This window comes from Colossoma macropomum, unplaced genomic scaffold (genome assembly GCF_904425465.1).
Source record: "Colossoma macropomum unplaced genomic scaffold, Colossoma_macropomum, whole genome shotgun sequence".
In the NCBI taxonomy this organism is placed as follows: Eukaryota; Metazoa; Chordata; class Actinopteri; order Characiformes; family Serrasalmidae; genus Colossoma; species Colossoma macropomum.
The window spans coordinates 4523769-4540087 of record NW_023494795.1 but is presented as its reverse complement, the minus strand read 5'-3'; the positions used below and the strand labels follow the sequence as shown (position 1 = coordinate 4540087).

The 16319-nt window shown below is 41.6% G+C and overlaps 2 protein-coding genes across 3 annotated transcripts in view; both read right to left on the bottom strand.

Moving 5' to 3' along the window:
• The window catches only part of slc5a6a (solute carrier family 5 member 6a), a 30812-nt gene extending 26257 nt beyond the window's left edge, over positions 1–4555 (bottom strand). The window contains exon 1 of one of the 2 annotated variants that reach the window (XM_036581239.1): positions 4505–4555. The gene's annotated coding sequence lies outside the window, so the exon portion shown is untranslated. The remainder of the gene's footprint in view (positions 1–4504) is intronic. The other variant, XM_036581242.1, reaches the window with a different exon arrangement.
• Positions 4556–8329: 3774 nt separating this feature from the next.
• Positions 8330–15711, bottom strand: rpl7l1 (ribosomal protein L7-like 1). The gene is made up of 6 exons (XM_036581238.1): positions 15625–15711; positions 12010–12118; positions 11759–11922; positions 11517–11654; positions 9856–9965; positions 8330–8903 (listed from the first exon to the last, which is right to left on the bottom strand). Exons 1-6 carry the CDS (start codon positions 15636–15638, stop codon positions 8695–8697), a joined length of 744 nt encoding a protein of 247 aa, XP_036437131.1. The 5' UTR covers positions 15639–15711; the 3' UTR covers positions 8330–8694.
• Positions 15712–16319: the final 608 nt, after the last annotated feature.

Here is a 16319-nt window from a genome sequence, read left to right as displayed (position 1 = left end):
TGAGATTAGATTGGAAAATGCTGGAGTCTTCTATTAACACCTTAAAGGAGAATTCCACCAAATTTTTAACATTTTCTGTATAAAATCGTTAAGTTGTGGTTTGTGTGAAACGATCCACTCTAGAAAAACTCACAAGGTCAGAATTGTACACAATAACGCTGATAGGAACCAAACGTCCAAAGCATGTAATACCTCTAAAAACTCCCTCACAGTAGTTAAAGTATAAAATGGTGACAAACATGCTGCCTAATGCCAGAGACACCGTCTTACAATAGTTCTGATATAAAGTTGTGGCCAGAAATGTATTTGTTAAAACTCGTTTTTGGTGGAGAGGCACATGCCGGACTAGTAACACTTGCATTATGGAGACATTTAAAAAACACAGAGTTTCCCCTTGAAAATTCCAGGCTTATTACACCCTAAAACTTATTATTAACTACATGGAAACTTATTCAATTACAGAAGTGCATAATAAGCTTTTGGGCCCACTGGTTGGTCCTGACATCAGCTTTACAGGCAATCTTCTTTAATGTATTTACCTCAGGCATCACTGTGACTGACAGGTTCATTTTCCAGTACCATAACCAATGTTTCAAGAGCTACAATACCTAAAATACATGTCGGCCGTGGTCCATTAGTGAATCCAACATTGCCTGGGGAAGGCTTTGGGAAATGCAGTAAGCCCAGTTTCTCAGTGAGGCTTTAAATAGAAGGAGTGAGAAACAGGAGGGCAGCATTTGGCTCTGCAACCTCTTACACCTGCTGTTGGAAGTAAGAGAATAGTGGGAGCTCCTACACAGCACTCTATAAAGCTCTACAAACCACTTTTAATAAAAGCGCAAAGTCGGACTCTTATAAAGAGCTTCTCTGTTCGTGGGTTCCTCTGAAGCTTGACCTCTTCTCCTGCCATCTCTAGACCAAAAGATTTTCTATAATCAATACACTGGGGGTGGGAAATGCCTGAGTTCTAAGGGGGCAATTCAACTGTGTCTGTTTTGTTCTGTTAGAATCAATTATTCAACGCTAAAATCATTTTATCGACTCAATGAAAAAGACGCGGTGCATGTGTTTAAGGCTGCCGATCACCAAATGATGTACAGTTGGCCGCTTTACCAGGGGGGTTGTGGTGAAAGCTTGGTTGTATTATGAGCTAACTAGTAGTTAACTGGGGAGTCCAAAAAAATGACCCAATTTACCATTAAAAACAACGTCCAGTTCTGCCTGAATCGATACCTCGTTTACGGAAAGCTCAGCCCGGAGGTAGCCGTTAGGACGGTGCTTCTCAAACCAATTCAATGGCATCATTCAATGGCATTGAGGGGGCAAAATATTACCCCCCAAAATATTCTTTTTTTTCCAGATTTACTACTCTATCTCCCCCCGCAACACAGAAGGATAAGCGGTCTAGGAAATGTGTGTGTGTGTGTGTGTCAGTTCACTGGTGGAGTCAGCAAGTCTATTTATTCTCATTCACTGGAGGGGCCATGCACCACTGCATTATCAACTGCACATTATTTATGCAATTTACTTCTTATTTTTGTACGGCACAGTATTTTTATTGTTTTAGTATATTTTATTATTTACCTTTACTTTTTATTTATGTGTCTGTAAGTAGTGTATGGCAATACTTGTTTTGCTCTTTACTGTGCTTTATCTGCTGCAATAGAAGCATTTGCGTCTGGGATTAATAAACCGACCTACCTACCGAACTACCGACCGCACTACCTACTGAACTACCGACCTACCTACCTAACTACCTGCCAAACTCCCAACCATACTACCTACCAAACCACCGAAATACCGAAATCCCTACCTACCTACCAAACTACCGAAATCGCTACCTTCCTACCTACCTACCGAATGACCGACCGACCTACCTACCAAACCACCTACCAGCTAAACTACCAAACTACCAACCAAACATTTTACTCAGCACTCAAACGACTTTGTTGACACGATATTTTAGAAACATTTGTACATACAAGACCTCAGTACTGTGCTACATTTGATAAGTTAGAGTGTGTGTCCTATTTTTTTAAAGAAAAATTATAATAATAATCACAGACACCATTAAAGGTTTCAGGCTGTTGCCTCCTGGCAGTTTTGTAAACGTGTCTACTGTTTAGTAATGACGTTTTGTGGCTGACGGTTGATGTAACGAATGATCCTAATGGTTTATCAGTACCTGTGAGTGATTCTAGAGTTATGATTGGGCTTTTTAATGGGATCTAAAGATGGAAATTAAGGTTCTCTAACGGAAAACATCCAACTACCCCAATCAGGAAGCAAAAACGAGTTTAATCATAATGGCTGTATGGTAGATTTTCAGCATGGGTTATTTTCTGGTGCGTACAGAGTTAGGACCAGGGCAAAGCTCGCTCTGCTCAGTTACAGCTAATCAATATCACCCATACTGCCGCTAGGCGTGGGCGGATCAATCCAAATATCAAAGGTTGGTATTAGTATCGGATCGATACTCCTCTACGTTCAGTAAGTTGCTCTCGTTTCATTAACAAGTAGATACATCTGTGCAAACACCGCTCCTTCACATCTCGCATACACACTGTGCTCCTCCTCCTCTACTCCGCTGTTCTGTTGTCCTGCTGTCACGTGACTCAGCAGCGCTATATGGGCTGCAGTGATTGACAGCATGGCAGAAAGAAAGAGGAGCATCGCGTGAAGACATTTTATGGCTGTAAATGATGTGTGTAAAAAGGCCATTCGCTACTGTGACAACACCACCAATTTATACAAACAAAACCTCGTATCTCCAAAATGGTAACTTTACAGGAGAAGGAAAAAACCTACTTTACTTTTAATGTAAGTCAATGGAACCAGAGTTTTTTCGAAAGTCATTTTGGGCCGTTTCTTTTAGTCCATTCATCATGAAATTTACATACAACGTAAAGGGTAACAGATACTTTCAAATTATGTCAAAAACTGAAAAACGGCAAAAATGGAGACACAGGGGTTTTCTTCCGACAACAGCAATATGAAAATTTGTTTGTATAAATATGCCAAAGAATTTTTCGTTTTAAAACATTTGCCCAGTAATGATTTTGTGCACTTTGTTTATTTTACAAAAAGCCAGAGAAGTGCAATGAAAGAGAAACTTCGACTATTATGTAATTGTTCCACAGGCTGAAGGAAAGAAAAATCTAAGTTTTAAAACATTCACTGTTCCCTAATTTTGCGCACGTTTGCAATTAATGTTTGCAAATTAAATTCATTATAGTAATAAAAATTATACATTTTTTTTTGCCTAAAAACTTTTCTGTCCTGGGTTTAAAACATGATTGACTAATTAACAGTGGAAAGATCACAAAACCACTCAGCGGTCATGAAAAATAAATCAGGACACACTGCTCTCTCCTACATGAATAGACATAAGCTGCAATTATAAGTGAAAAGTATCGGTATCGGCGATACCGGCTTCTGTATTCACACGGTATCGGATCGATACCAAATGTTGCAATATCGCACACCGCTGACTGCAGCTTCACCCAGACCTGCTGTGTTTTTTTTTAACGTTGCTACGACAACTGCTGATCCTCCTACGCAGCCGTTACTGGTGGGGCAGGTCAGGCGATTTTCACCCGAATTCATTTATCCCGGGAGAGCCGGCACGGTGTTCATTAACGTCGATAAACTGTTATGAGGTGTTTAACCGGACCGCGCGTCTCAAATCTCGCGTTCGAGGCTAGCAGGGTGTTTAAACGGCGAACAAACCTCTTCGCTAACGTCTCTGTTTGGTGTATGTGGCCCGAGCGTCACCCTCGCGCGCCCTCGTGCTCGTGTTGTTGCTGTGAGGCGAGAAAGCTCTTTCGGTTTTTTTTTCGCTAAATCGATTAAACGGTCCTGGTTTCACCTCAAGTTTACAACGACGAGCGACTAAAATCGCTCGAAAGAGTCCAAACCAGAGCCGCTAAGGTGAAGCCCGCTGTCCGTGAGTCACGACGAACCGGCAACGGCTCGCTGTGGACGGGTTAACCCGCTCGAGCGTGTTTACATCCGAACTGAGCGAACCACGGAGCCTTTTCACACATAAACCGGTCCACTTGAGGAGACCAGGCGAAGTCAGTTGAGAACCGGCTCATTCCTGTTTCTAAATCACTGCGATACCATCAAGAGAACGAACAGAACGGTCCGGACCGGATTCTACACGAGGCGTTTTGGATCCTGACCCCGTTCTCCACGCGTAACGGCCAGCGTGTCAGTGACTAAGCCGAAGCCGAAGCCGAAGCCAGCCTCGTTTTCGGCAGCTTCTTACTCGAATTTTCCCGTTCCACCTTAAACCAGCGCAGCAGTGTCATTCTGCCGCCTCAGGCTGGCCCAACCGCTGCACCATTTAAGGTAGAACGGGATAATCCGAAACAGAATCTGGCGAACAAGAGCCCCGCGTGTCAGAGCCAGTAAAGCGGTCTATTAAGGTGAGGTTGGCGTTGTGTAATCACAACGGCTCAGTGCACGAGGGTTAACTGGGAGAACGTGGTCTCGGTCTTACCTTTCACGGCGAGGCTGCTGTAGTGTAGCGCGCGCTGCACCGGAGCGATCTGAGGTCACTTCGGTGGCCCCGCCCCCTGCCTGACATCACGAGCAACACGTGCTCCTTCCGTCGCCAAAGATGAACATCATCAAGGTCCAAGGTTATCACCAGCGTTTCACCCCCACGTGCTTCTCTTGCACACACTGGCCCGTGTTAGTGAAGCTCCTCACGACCCTCTGTTTAACCCCGATGAGCGTCCTATATTAAACGTGATCATAATTATAGCTACATTTCATATACATGAGGTGAAAGTACCTTCACACATGACCTTTGTGGGCACAGATGTTTAAAAACTCCAGCAGCACTGCTGTGTCTGATCCACTCAGACCAGCACAACACACACTAACACACCACCACCACGTCAGTGTCACTGCAGTGCTGAGAATGATCCACCACCCAAATAGTACCTGCTCTGTGAGGGTCCATGGGGGTCCTGACCACTGAAGAACAGGGTAAAAGGGGGCTAACAAAGTATCAGAGAAACAGATGGACTACAGTCTGTAACTGTAGAACTACAAAGTGCACCTATATAGTAAGTGGAGCTGATAAAATGGACAATGAGTGTAGAAACAAGGAGGTGGTCAGAATGTTATGCCTGATCGGTGTAAAGCGAATAAGAAAATACACAATAGAAAAATAAGATTTCGAACACATTTATAGGGGAACGTCCACATTGAACGGCCGTACGCACAGATCTATGTAATTACATTTCTACATTAGTGAATTGGCACCAGCAGCCAAATAAGAAATATTGTAAATCTATTGCTGTTAAAGCTTTTCAGTTTTATTCAAATCCCAATGGTATATATTTTTTTTTATTCTGGTATGTGAAGGTTGTATTGTATCCTATTATTATATCTGTTGGTGTATATATATGGTTATCTGCATTAAATAATAATAATAATAATAATAAAAGTTTTTCAGAATAGAAGTGGTGATTTAGGATCAGATACCTCTCTTATTTCTGATGATCTTACTGAGATCTTGCTTTATGAATATGAACCATTTTCAGTTTTATGACGCGAAGGAAACCTTTGCTTAGCTGTCAATTAACTTGGCTTCGTCTGATTCATAGAACTAGAAGAATATAAGCCTGTGATGTTGACGATGTGACGCATAAACGCAGCTGAGTAGCTCTGGCTCTTTTATGTAACCCAGACTTGGAATGTTGCACTCTTAAAGGGGAATTCCACAGACTTTCAAAATTTCTACAAGTCTCAATGTTTCGCAACCAACGACTGTAGAAAGCTTTTTTTAGGCTACAGCCTATGATTGAGACTCAAAGTCATTCAGAGTGATCTGATGTGAAATGGTGCACAGCAGGAATCCTAATCCGACCAACTTGGATTTCTTTACAGTGGTGATGACGGGAACCAGGGATTGCAATATTTACAACACAAATATATCAAAAAGATTCAAAATGACCAGTTAATCATGAGTTTTATATGTAATGTTGGTACAGCCTTACTGCAAAACTACTGTAAATCAATGTCTCAGGCATCAGCCAGCATATTCATACCCATTTTGTACAAATAATTTTTTTGTGAGGGTGCTTTTAGAGGCATTAAACTCTTCAGACTGTCTGGTTCCTTCATCCCGGCTTCACATTTCACAGTAAACCACTCTGAATGGCTGCCTTAACTATTTAACAATGCAGAACATTTAGAAAAATAAACAGAATGTCCCTTTTATTCAACTAAGTGAAAGGACAGTTTTTCCCAGCGTTCTTTAGTTAATACCATAGGACATTACAGTTTATTTGCTAAATAAATAACCAGATGAATAATTAAAGCAATTGTATTTCACGTTTCCTTAAATCAAGTGTGTTTCAATCGATATTGGGTGAACCACACAGAAATCACAGCCCTTTTTATACATGGTAAACCCATGCAGAGTTGGCAGAGGTTTTTTCTTGGCCAACTTTCGTTGCACTATTTTGCGCAAGAGAAAGATAAAGCTAGTGTTTACTTTAGGTATTGCATTTCCACCTGAAATCTGTTGTAGACCAAAGTGTTACTACCAGTATAACAGGCCGTCAGTGACATAGCCGCAATGTGAGATCTATAAAAATACTGTTTTAGACATTTAAAAGAACAGCTTTGTAAGTGAATAACCAGGCAGACCATGAAACAGCACAGTAGTTAACCACTGAAGGATATTCTCAGACGTGAAGTGCTCAGATGCCTCCTCAGCAGGATAAAATATGAAATAGACAGAATCTTACCTGCTCAAAACTACTTAAATGCCTGAAAACCTCACTACCTGGCATTTAAGGTTGCAGCAGGACTATGACACAGGATATATTACTAAAGCATTATGGATTTTTGTGTCATTTTCACCAGATCCAAAGTCCTCTGATGAAGCATTTCAGTTACTGAGGACAAGCCTGAAGGTTAAGACGCCCATAAAGCAAGCAGGAATTGAAAATGCCATCATTTTAGGGCCGGCAGAGCATTACCACAAAATAGACTCCGCATCCGAGGATACCTGTGGGTCACACACACAGCAATCACTCATTTACTGCAAAGGATTTGTTAAAATACAAACACCTTAAAATGGGGGGAGTGGTGGTGGGGGGGGGATTACATATAAGATGGTTATGGTCCCAATGTAGTGGTAAATACCATTAAATTACAGCTTATATTCTGTACTTTAACATCACGGGTTCATTTTATCTCCAATGTGCTGAAGCACAGACCAAGAAAGTAGCCATTGGCTGATTACTATAGGTGGCAATATTCAAAACTGTTAAATAAGCAGCAGTTGCTGTTAAAAATACTGGAATGTCTTGTGTAGCTGTTGAATATAAAGCCCATTATACAACAGTTAGTTCCAGCCACGCGAGCTGATTGGTTGAGAAGCGTTCTGACCGTGCTGTTATTTCACTATAACATCACAGCTGTAGGAGACGCTCAAGCCATTTGAACGTTTTTACTTCTTACTTTGCCACAAACAGAAAATGGATACTTTTAAGATCACATTTGACCGACAGCCGATTTGGTCAGACTCTGAAGATGAGACGACACTAAATTCCCAAACTGTCGTCACCACTGAGCAGCTTTTCAGTCGGCAGCTGTGACAGAAGAACAGCTAAACAACCTGGAATCAGCCAGAAATGAACCCAATACCATTCGCCAAACGTGTAGTCTGATCTTCAGAGTCTGACCAAATCAGACTGAGCCATAAAACTGCTGCAATTTTAAGTTTAGCTCAGTTTTGTCAGTTTTTGCCAGATCAGTATTAATGTTGTTTTGTTCCAGCCAGTCTGTAAAGCATCTTACAGCCCGTTTAGTTTGGCAAATGGTATTGGGTTCATTTCTGGCTGATTCCAGGTTGTTTAGCTGTTCTTCTGTCACAGCTGCCGACTGAAAAGCTGCTCAGTGGTGACGACAGTTTGGGAATTTAGTGTAAGGAGCTGGAGGACGAACTGCTGGCTGTGCAGCAAGTGGGCGGCGCTCGTTACTCTGACGTAGCAACAAGCTGCTTGTTAAGGAACTATAATTTGGTGAAGGAACTGCGAACATTAAAACATATTAAACGCCGCGTTCACGGCCCAGTTTATTAATTTATTACTTTATTTATTTAACTGTTGTATAAAAGCAATAGAACACTCGAGGAGTGTGTTATCGCCAATAACATCACAGCTGTGATGATCTACGGCGACCAAATCACAGCCGTGATGTTATTTCGCAATAACACACTCCCTCTCAGGTTCTATGGCTTAATTAAAACGCATCAAACACACTAGTGGCTAATCTCTTTAAGAAGGATAGCATCAGAATCCATACTAAACACCACCCAACTTGATGTTTATTGATACAGAGAAAAAGAAAAACAAGCTTGACTCTGCAGCCTGACAGGAAAATGAGTGTTCATTACAAAGAACAATGCAACGTTTAAACAGAGCGGGCTATGGAGCGACTGTGTTCAAATCCTAAGAGGCAGTTTCCAAACCATTCAACTGTTCAAGACAAAATCTGGTCCAATCAGTCCTTCTTGAGGACAGTAGTTTGACACTAAGCCCTTCCTTGGTGTGACAGGCTGCAGGGCTTATAATCTATTCCAATAAACAGGAAAAGGCAAAAGAAACAAAGCCAAAAAGCGGCTTTGGAAAACAGTCCAGTCTGAGTAAACTCAACGCCGAGTGATCAATTGAATTTCCTGATGACTCTGTTAATATCCTCAGCTCTAGCTCCCGGATTGCCCATGTCTTTTAAAAGGCCGACTTTGTCTCTGGCAGAATGCCGTGGCACCGACAAGCAGAACGGCCAGAGGAACCTGTTCACCATCCTGAAGTTCTTTCCAGCAGAGTAGATCTCATGGATGAGGTCTTCCAAACAGATGATGCCGTACTGCCCTGTAGTGATCAAAGAGCGACACAGTTGTCAGATGCTTAAGGCCCAGTCCCATTTCACCCCTCGCCCCTACCACTCAGCCCTTAGCACTCCGGTGTATGCATTCACATCCTGATTATTGTAGAGATAGCGGAGTAGGGTGAAGCGTTAGGGCTACACGGCCCTCCAAACAGGTTTTTCAGAGACTCACTCCAAATGTTATGAGGAAAAAAAGATAAACCGGCAAGACGGCTGTGCAAGCGGCTAAAGAAACCCACAAATCTAGTATTTTCTCAGTTAAAAAATTATGATAACCATTGTATTATTTCAGTTCATTTTGGTCTTTTTCTTCATAACAAGCATAAAAAAAAATCACTAATAGTACAACAATGTCTTGGTAGCTAGCTGGCTAAATTTCCTGTTCCTCCTTAAATCATTAAACCATTTAAGGTGGAACGGAAAAGTTCGAACAAGAAGCTGGCGAATATCTGACTTCAGCTTCACATCACCGAAAAATCAGGGGTGGGTGATAATAAATAATTGTCCCTCTTTGAGGTCATATGATGCCCTTAATGTAACTAAAGCTCAGCAGTGAGGAGCTGAACTTTACCCTCCTCTGCTATCACTGAAGACGGGCCGGGTCGTCTACAGAGCAGCGCTAGTAGCTGTTAATGAAGTGATGCTCTTTTTATTTGAGGGTCCCATTTCAGAGGGAAGATTTCAACCACTACCCTGTAACTCAGTTCCAAGGGTTTAGGGTGACACTCGAAAACAAGAGGCAGGGGTAAAAATAAAAAATAGGATTGGCCTAAGTTTTACACTCAGTGTTCAAGTGTTTTGAGGTTTTGTTGAAGAAAAAAACTGAAAATGTAACTTCACTCCCAGACAATGCAGAATTTAGACATCAGAATAAAAGATACACAAAACAATAAAACTATAAAAAACGTTTGTTATTATCACAGTTACAATGCTTACCCAGATGTTGCTCAATGACTGTGTTGTCTGTGAGAGGAATCTTTCTTTTGTTGATTTTCAGCTGGCCTCGTTTTAAGATAAGCTCTCGAACGGACTTCAGATTGGGAAATCTGAGAAAGAATCAAATTTTAGACAGAAAAGTTAATCAAGGATTCACATTTATTAATTTCTTACTGATGCTTTAAAAAAGTTAGCGGCCCGGCATCGGATAGATATTTAAATTTGACAGACATAGCAAACCAATATTCTATTATTCATTTATTGTACCCTGGAAGGAGAACATTTAGGTGATTCTAGGCTTTTATGCTAAACATGCACCTATTCTTTTTACTGCATTTGTAACCGTACAGAAAGAAATACTAAATTTCTCCATAATGTTAATCCAGGTGGGGGATCTAATCTCAGTAATGAATGCTGATGTACTGACATTGGCAGACATGTTCATGAAAAACATCAGACAACAATCCACGGTTTTCCTAAACAACAACATTTACCATTACGCTTTGCGTGTCTTTGGAACGAGAACGGGCACGACTTCCGGTATGTGTTTGTTGTGGACAATAGATAGCGTACGGATTAGCTTCAAAGCTGAAGAGATTTATAATTCGCCACTTATTAAACTGTGTAGCTAGCTAGGTTTCGCTTTTTGGATACAAGGACATGGCAGTTGTGTCGTGGTGGCATCACAGACAAGAACTGTAAATGGTGTCACCCAGTCTGTTCCTCATCTACTGAACCCATCCCAAGTCTGGGTTGACGACATGAAGCTCTGGCCAGATGTCACATATGTTGACATCAACTGCCTTGTTTTTTCTGAAGGTGTTGACGATGAGGAGCTGAGAAATCATAAAAGCACACAAGCTTCTAATATTCTACACAGGAATATTATCTGAGGGGTTCTGTGTTACTGTGAACAGTTCACATTTCTCAAAGCTGAGGTGCAGCCAGGCCAGTTGGACGGGAAACCTGACTACTCTGCATGGGTTATGGTTCAAAACAACGGTGTAGTAAAGACGGCAGGATGGTCTTGCAAAGCTGGTCCGGGCAGATCTTGTAGCCACGTCGCTGCTGTTTTGTGGAAGGTAGGTTAGAGATTTTAAATGAAACTAGAATACACAGCCAGTTAAGATGCATTATAATTGTTATAATTGGTTATGTTGCCACAGTAGCCGTAATGCTTTATTAGTTTAGCACTGCAGTAGTAAAGTATTTCGTAGGCAGACTAAAATACCATCAGGTGTTCATTCTTGAATCGCTTTGTTCATCAGAATCTCTCTTTTATGCATTTGTATTATTTTTTATCACAAAATGGAAGGACAAACATGAATATTTCAGGGGGGCTTTTTTAAATTCAGTGCCGCTAGTTGTGCTCTTTGGCTTTGTCTTCCTCGGACACCGACATTCTGATCTGTGCTCACCTTTGTGTTCATAGCATTTATTTTCCAACATCGTTTTAAGCTTTCGAGAGCTGTTGTGACACCATCACATAACGTTCCTGTGCTTTTGAGACAGTTCGATCGTAATTACTCTAGGTGAAAAGCGTTACACGGAAGTTTAGCCCATTCTAGAGGAACTGTTGTCATGGCAACTGCCGGTAACTACAAAAGAAAACCATGGATACTCATATCAGTGCATCCCAAAAATCAAAGGAGACATCTTACCCCCAGGCCACATAAGGTTCAACAGTCTTCAGCATATTCAGAGATGTCTTGCTTATTTTGACAAAAGCACCGCTGAAGATTTTCCGTAGCCTCAACATCTGAATGACCTTTTTAACTTTGGGACTGATGCCTTTGATCCTGGAAAGAGAACAACACATTTGAGAGGATCAATAAGCAGGACAGACTGAAACGTTTAAGAAATCAGTGACATTTTTTGAGGATGCTACATAAACTGAGCCTACATTCGAATGCGAACAGCAAATGCCAAGGTGTTCTTGGCTGGCGGCAGCGGAGGGGGTGGTCTCTGCTTGGCTCTCCGCAGACGGACGTCATCCCGAAGCCTTCTTTTGCTGTTCCTCTGAAACTCTTCTAGGCGTTTGAACTTCAGAGACTGTCCCCTCTGGACCTGTTGGAAAAGATGTGGCTCTATTTACATCTCTTTTTTTTTCCACCATTTCATTTAATCAGTAACGTCTGAGGCGCTGGAAGTTACCTTTCTCTTCTGAAGCAAAGCAAGCTTGGCTTCAGTCGCTTTAATGGCTTGATATGCTTTCCTCTTCTTGAGAAGGTTCTCAGGAACCAACTTAACGACCTTCTGTTTGCTGAAAAGAAGAGAATACAAACATCAAAACAACGCATGCTTGTTTTATTAGTAGAGCAGAATGGGTTCATATCATCCATATCATATTTACAGCTTTAACACTAAGAAAATACATTTTATACAGGCTTACATGATCACGCAGCTCAAATGTAAACAAGGGACACATTCACAACTGGCTACTACGTGTAAGCACATTTTTTTTTTGTGTCTGTTTCTCTCTCTTGGGCCCAATCCCATTTCACCCCTCGCCCCTACCACTCAGCCCTTAGCCCTCTGTTTTATACATTCACGTCTAGGGGGTAGGGTGTCTCGATTCTTGCTGAGATAGAGGGGTAGGGCGAAGTGTTGGGGCTACATGACCCTCCAAACGGAGGTTTTCCAGAGACTCCAAACAGAGAGTTATGAGGAAAAAAGAAAAAACGGCGAGACAGCTGAACAAGAGACCAAAGAAACACACAAATGTGAGAATTTTCTTCGATAAAAAATTACGATAACCACTGTATTATCTTAGTTTAATGTCGTTTCAGTGTATTATGGTCGTTTTCTTCATTACAAGCATAAAAAAGTCATTAATAGTGTACTAATGTCTCTGTAGCTAGCTAGCTAACTTTCCCGTTCCACCTTAAATAGTCCAGCAGTTCTGACGCCTGAAGCGCCAGAATGAACTGCTGCACCATTTAAGGTGGAACGGGAAAATTCGAACAAGAACCTGGCGAACATCTGACTTCAGCTTCATATCACTGAAGAGTTAGTGGTGGGTGATAATATATAATTGCCCTAAATGTAACTAAAGCCCAGCAGTGAGGAGCTGAACTTTACCCTCCTCTGCTGTCACTGCAGACTGGCAGGGCACTACAGAGCAGCGCTGGTAGCTGTTAATGAAGTGATGCTCTTTTTATTTGAGGGTCCCATTTCAGAGGGAAGATTCCAGCCACTACCCTGTAACTCAGTTCCAAGGGGTAGGGGTGAAAAGAAGAAATGGGACTGGGCCTTGGTCTCTTCCTTCACAGAGGTACCTGCTCTTCAAGCAGTCATGTGAGGAGAACCAATCAGAGGCCCGGCTAGTGCAGTTGGGGGAGGAGCCTATGTTTTAAAAAGATGGTTCAAGTGTGCTTTGTTTTAGGTGTTTTACCTTTTCTTTTAACTTAGGTTATAAGACTTTGTCTTTTGTGTTAGAAGAAGTACTTGACTTGTTGGTATTTTACCTGCACACTTCTAACTTTGTTTTACAAGAGATTGTAAAGAGATAAACACTGTAGGGTGGTAGATCTCCAGAACTGGGCACCCCTGGATGACACCACGTCTAGAGCTGATATCGATCAATAAAAAGCCTCAAATTATGTTTCAAAGTCTTTAGGCTTTTAACTAGTAGCCAACACCTAATTAGCTCGTGTGCATATTAAAGTCTTTCGGTTCTCAGCTAACGGCAGCATATGCCGGCCTTACACCAAACGACTTTTTCAAGCGATTTCACTGTCGCAGATAAATATCCATGTCGGGATAAAATCACGAGAGTCTAGTTAGAGTCGCGTCGCGTCATCTCGATCGTTTGGAATAAGGTGGTCAAGATGGAGGTCTTAAGTCAGTCTTTTTCTCGTTGTAACGTAAGTTTTAAGTCTTGGCTCGTGCAAATAGTGGCGTGCCAGGGACGCGCGCGAGTGCTTGCGGCCGTGAAATCTCTGTAAAAAAACAGCAATTCAATACAATAATCATAATAACTCAAAATGTAAACTGACTGTTTTAATATTTCACGTCCACTGAGCCTCTAACAGGTAAGGAAATGTGCAGAGGACTTTAAGAACACATTATTGAAGAATCATCAACTGTTTTCTGTTACACTGGTTTCTTATTTTGTTTGTTTGCTTCTTATGGTTTAGTTCATGACACCCAGTCGACAGTGCTGAATCGCTGTGTGTTGTGGTGACATGTAAATCTTATCAAATTAAAAAAGTAGCTGCACATTTTACAGGTTAATTAAAGATTCTGGGTGATGAGCCGCCACAGTATACAGCTCTATAGTGAACTGGGCTGAGCCACAGATCTTTACACGCCCAGCCAGCCTATCTACCCATCTGTACCCCTACAGAGTGGAAGGAAAAGTGTTTATGTTTTATTGAATAATCTCAAAAATCTAGTTGCAGTCTTGTAAATAGCGACACTGCAAGATTCCCAGTCTTTTCAAAATCATAGTCTGTGACTAAAATCTGTGACACTGTCTTTAGATGTGAGAGGGCGTCAGACTTCAATCTTAAAGTCTTTTCAAAGTCTTATGCCGGCCTTACACCAAACGACTTTTCAAGCGATTTCACTGTCGCAGACAGATATCCATGTCTGAATAAAATCATGAGGGTCTTGTTAGAGTCGCGTCGCGCTCACGTCATCTCGATTGTTTAGTGTAAGGTGGTCAAGACGGTGGTCTTAAATCAGTCTTTTTCTCGTTGCGACGCTGCGACAAAATCAACCGTGTTTAATATTATTGTAAGTTTTAAGTCTTGGCTCATGCAAATAGAGGGGGCGAGAGAGAGAGAGGGGCGAGAGAGAGAGCCTGAAATCTCTAAAAACGGAAAATCTGCTCCACTTTAATACAATAATCATATTAACTTAAAATGTAAACTGACTGTTTTAATATTTCGGGTTCACTGAGCCTCTAACAGGTAAGAAAACGTGCAGAGAATGCCATTTTTGAAGAATCATCAACTTTTTTTTTCTGTTTTCTGTTACAGTCGTTTCTCATTTTGTTTGTTTGCTTCTTATGGTTTAGTTCATGACACCCAGTCGACAATGCTGAATCGCTGCGTGTTGTGGTGACGTGTAAATCTTATCAAATTAAAAAAGTAGCTGCACATTTTACAGGTTAATTAAAGATTCTGGGCGATGATCTGCCAGAGTATACAGCTCTACAGTGAACTGGACTGAGCCACAGATCTTTACCCACCCAGCCAGCCTATCTTCCCATCTATACCCCTACAGAGTGGAAGGAAAAGGGTTTATGTTTTATTGAATAATCTCAAAAATCTAGTTGCAGTCTTGTAAATAGCGACACTGCAAGATTCCCAGTCTTTTCAAAATCATAGTCTGTGACTAAAATCTGTGACACTGTCTTTAGATGTGAGAGGGCGTCAGACTTCAATCTTAAAGTCTTTTCAAAGTCTTATAGTGTACGGACAGCATAACGCACTCTATAGACTTAACTACCCGACTAAAATAAGCACTATAAATGAGATGAAGGGAGAATATGGAACAGTGTATTTTACTTATACACTTAAAATCAGCTCTGCTTTTCCCCATCTAGCTGAAGCGGCGCTAAGCTCGTGTAAAGACTCCTATCAGTCCACGCGTTCAGCTTTTACTCAAATTAACCGATTTATGAGGGTCAAATCTGCAAAATACCGCGCACAGCCGATCGTTTACATCGCAGGTGAGAGATAATTAAAAAGTAAAGCTATGGTGAAGGGACTGCTGGCGAGGATTAATTCAGATTGAAACGTAAACAAACAGGATACATACTCAGTCTCTGCCATCGCTTCTTCGAGTCGTGTCGCACACTGATGACGTTTACTTTCGTTCTTTCTCTCTCACCTGCGCCGCGGTGCTGCCACCGCGCGACTGAAGGCTCCACTGCACGAGCTTTGCTGCTGCTTAAAGGGGAACCCCACTATAATTAGCCCGTTTCACCCTGGGGTTACAGCACTACAGTCCCCAGCATGCACTGCAACATGGAGTGCGTTTACACAATCCGATGACTGCAGAAAATCTGATTTTGTCAGTAAACCGATCAACGTGTTTATATGCACTTGAGTAATCCGATAATGGGGAAACTCTGGGTCTACAGGAGTCAGACCACAGATATCCATACCTAGATGCTGCGTTCTCTGTCTGAGGCAGTGCTGGGCGAATTACACATACCATGTATTTGAGTTAAAGTAGAGGGGTCAAATATTACTCCAGTAAAAGAAGAAGTTCCTCCCTTTAGACCTCCACTTGAGTAAAAGTACAAAAGTATTTGCCTTCGAATGTACTTAAGTATCAAAAGTGAAAGTACTAAAAGATTAATTATGGTTCTGATGTCCTGTTATCATTTCTGTAACAAGACTCGCTTCATCAACTCATTTTAGGTGAAAATACTCCAGTGTCTCTCTTGGTAAACCAGTCTTTTAATAGAATGTCATTAATTAGTGACGCTGATGTCTATTAAAATTATC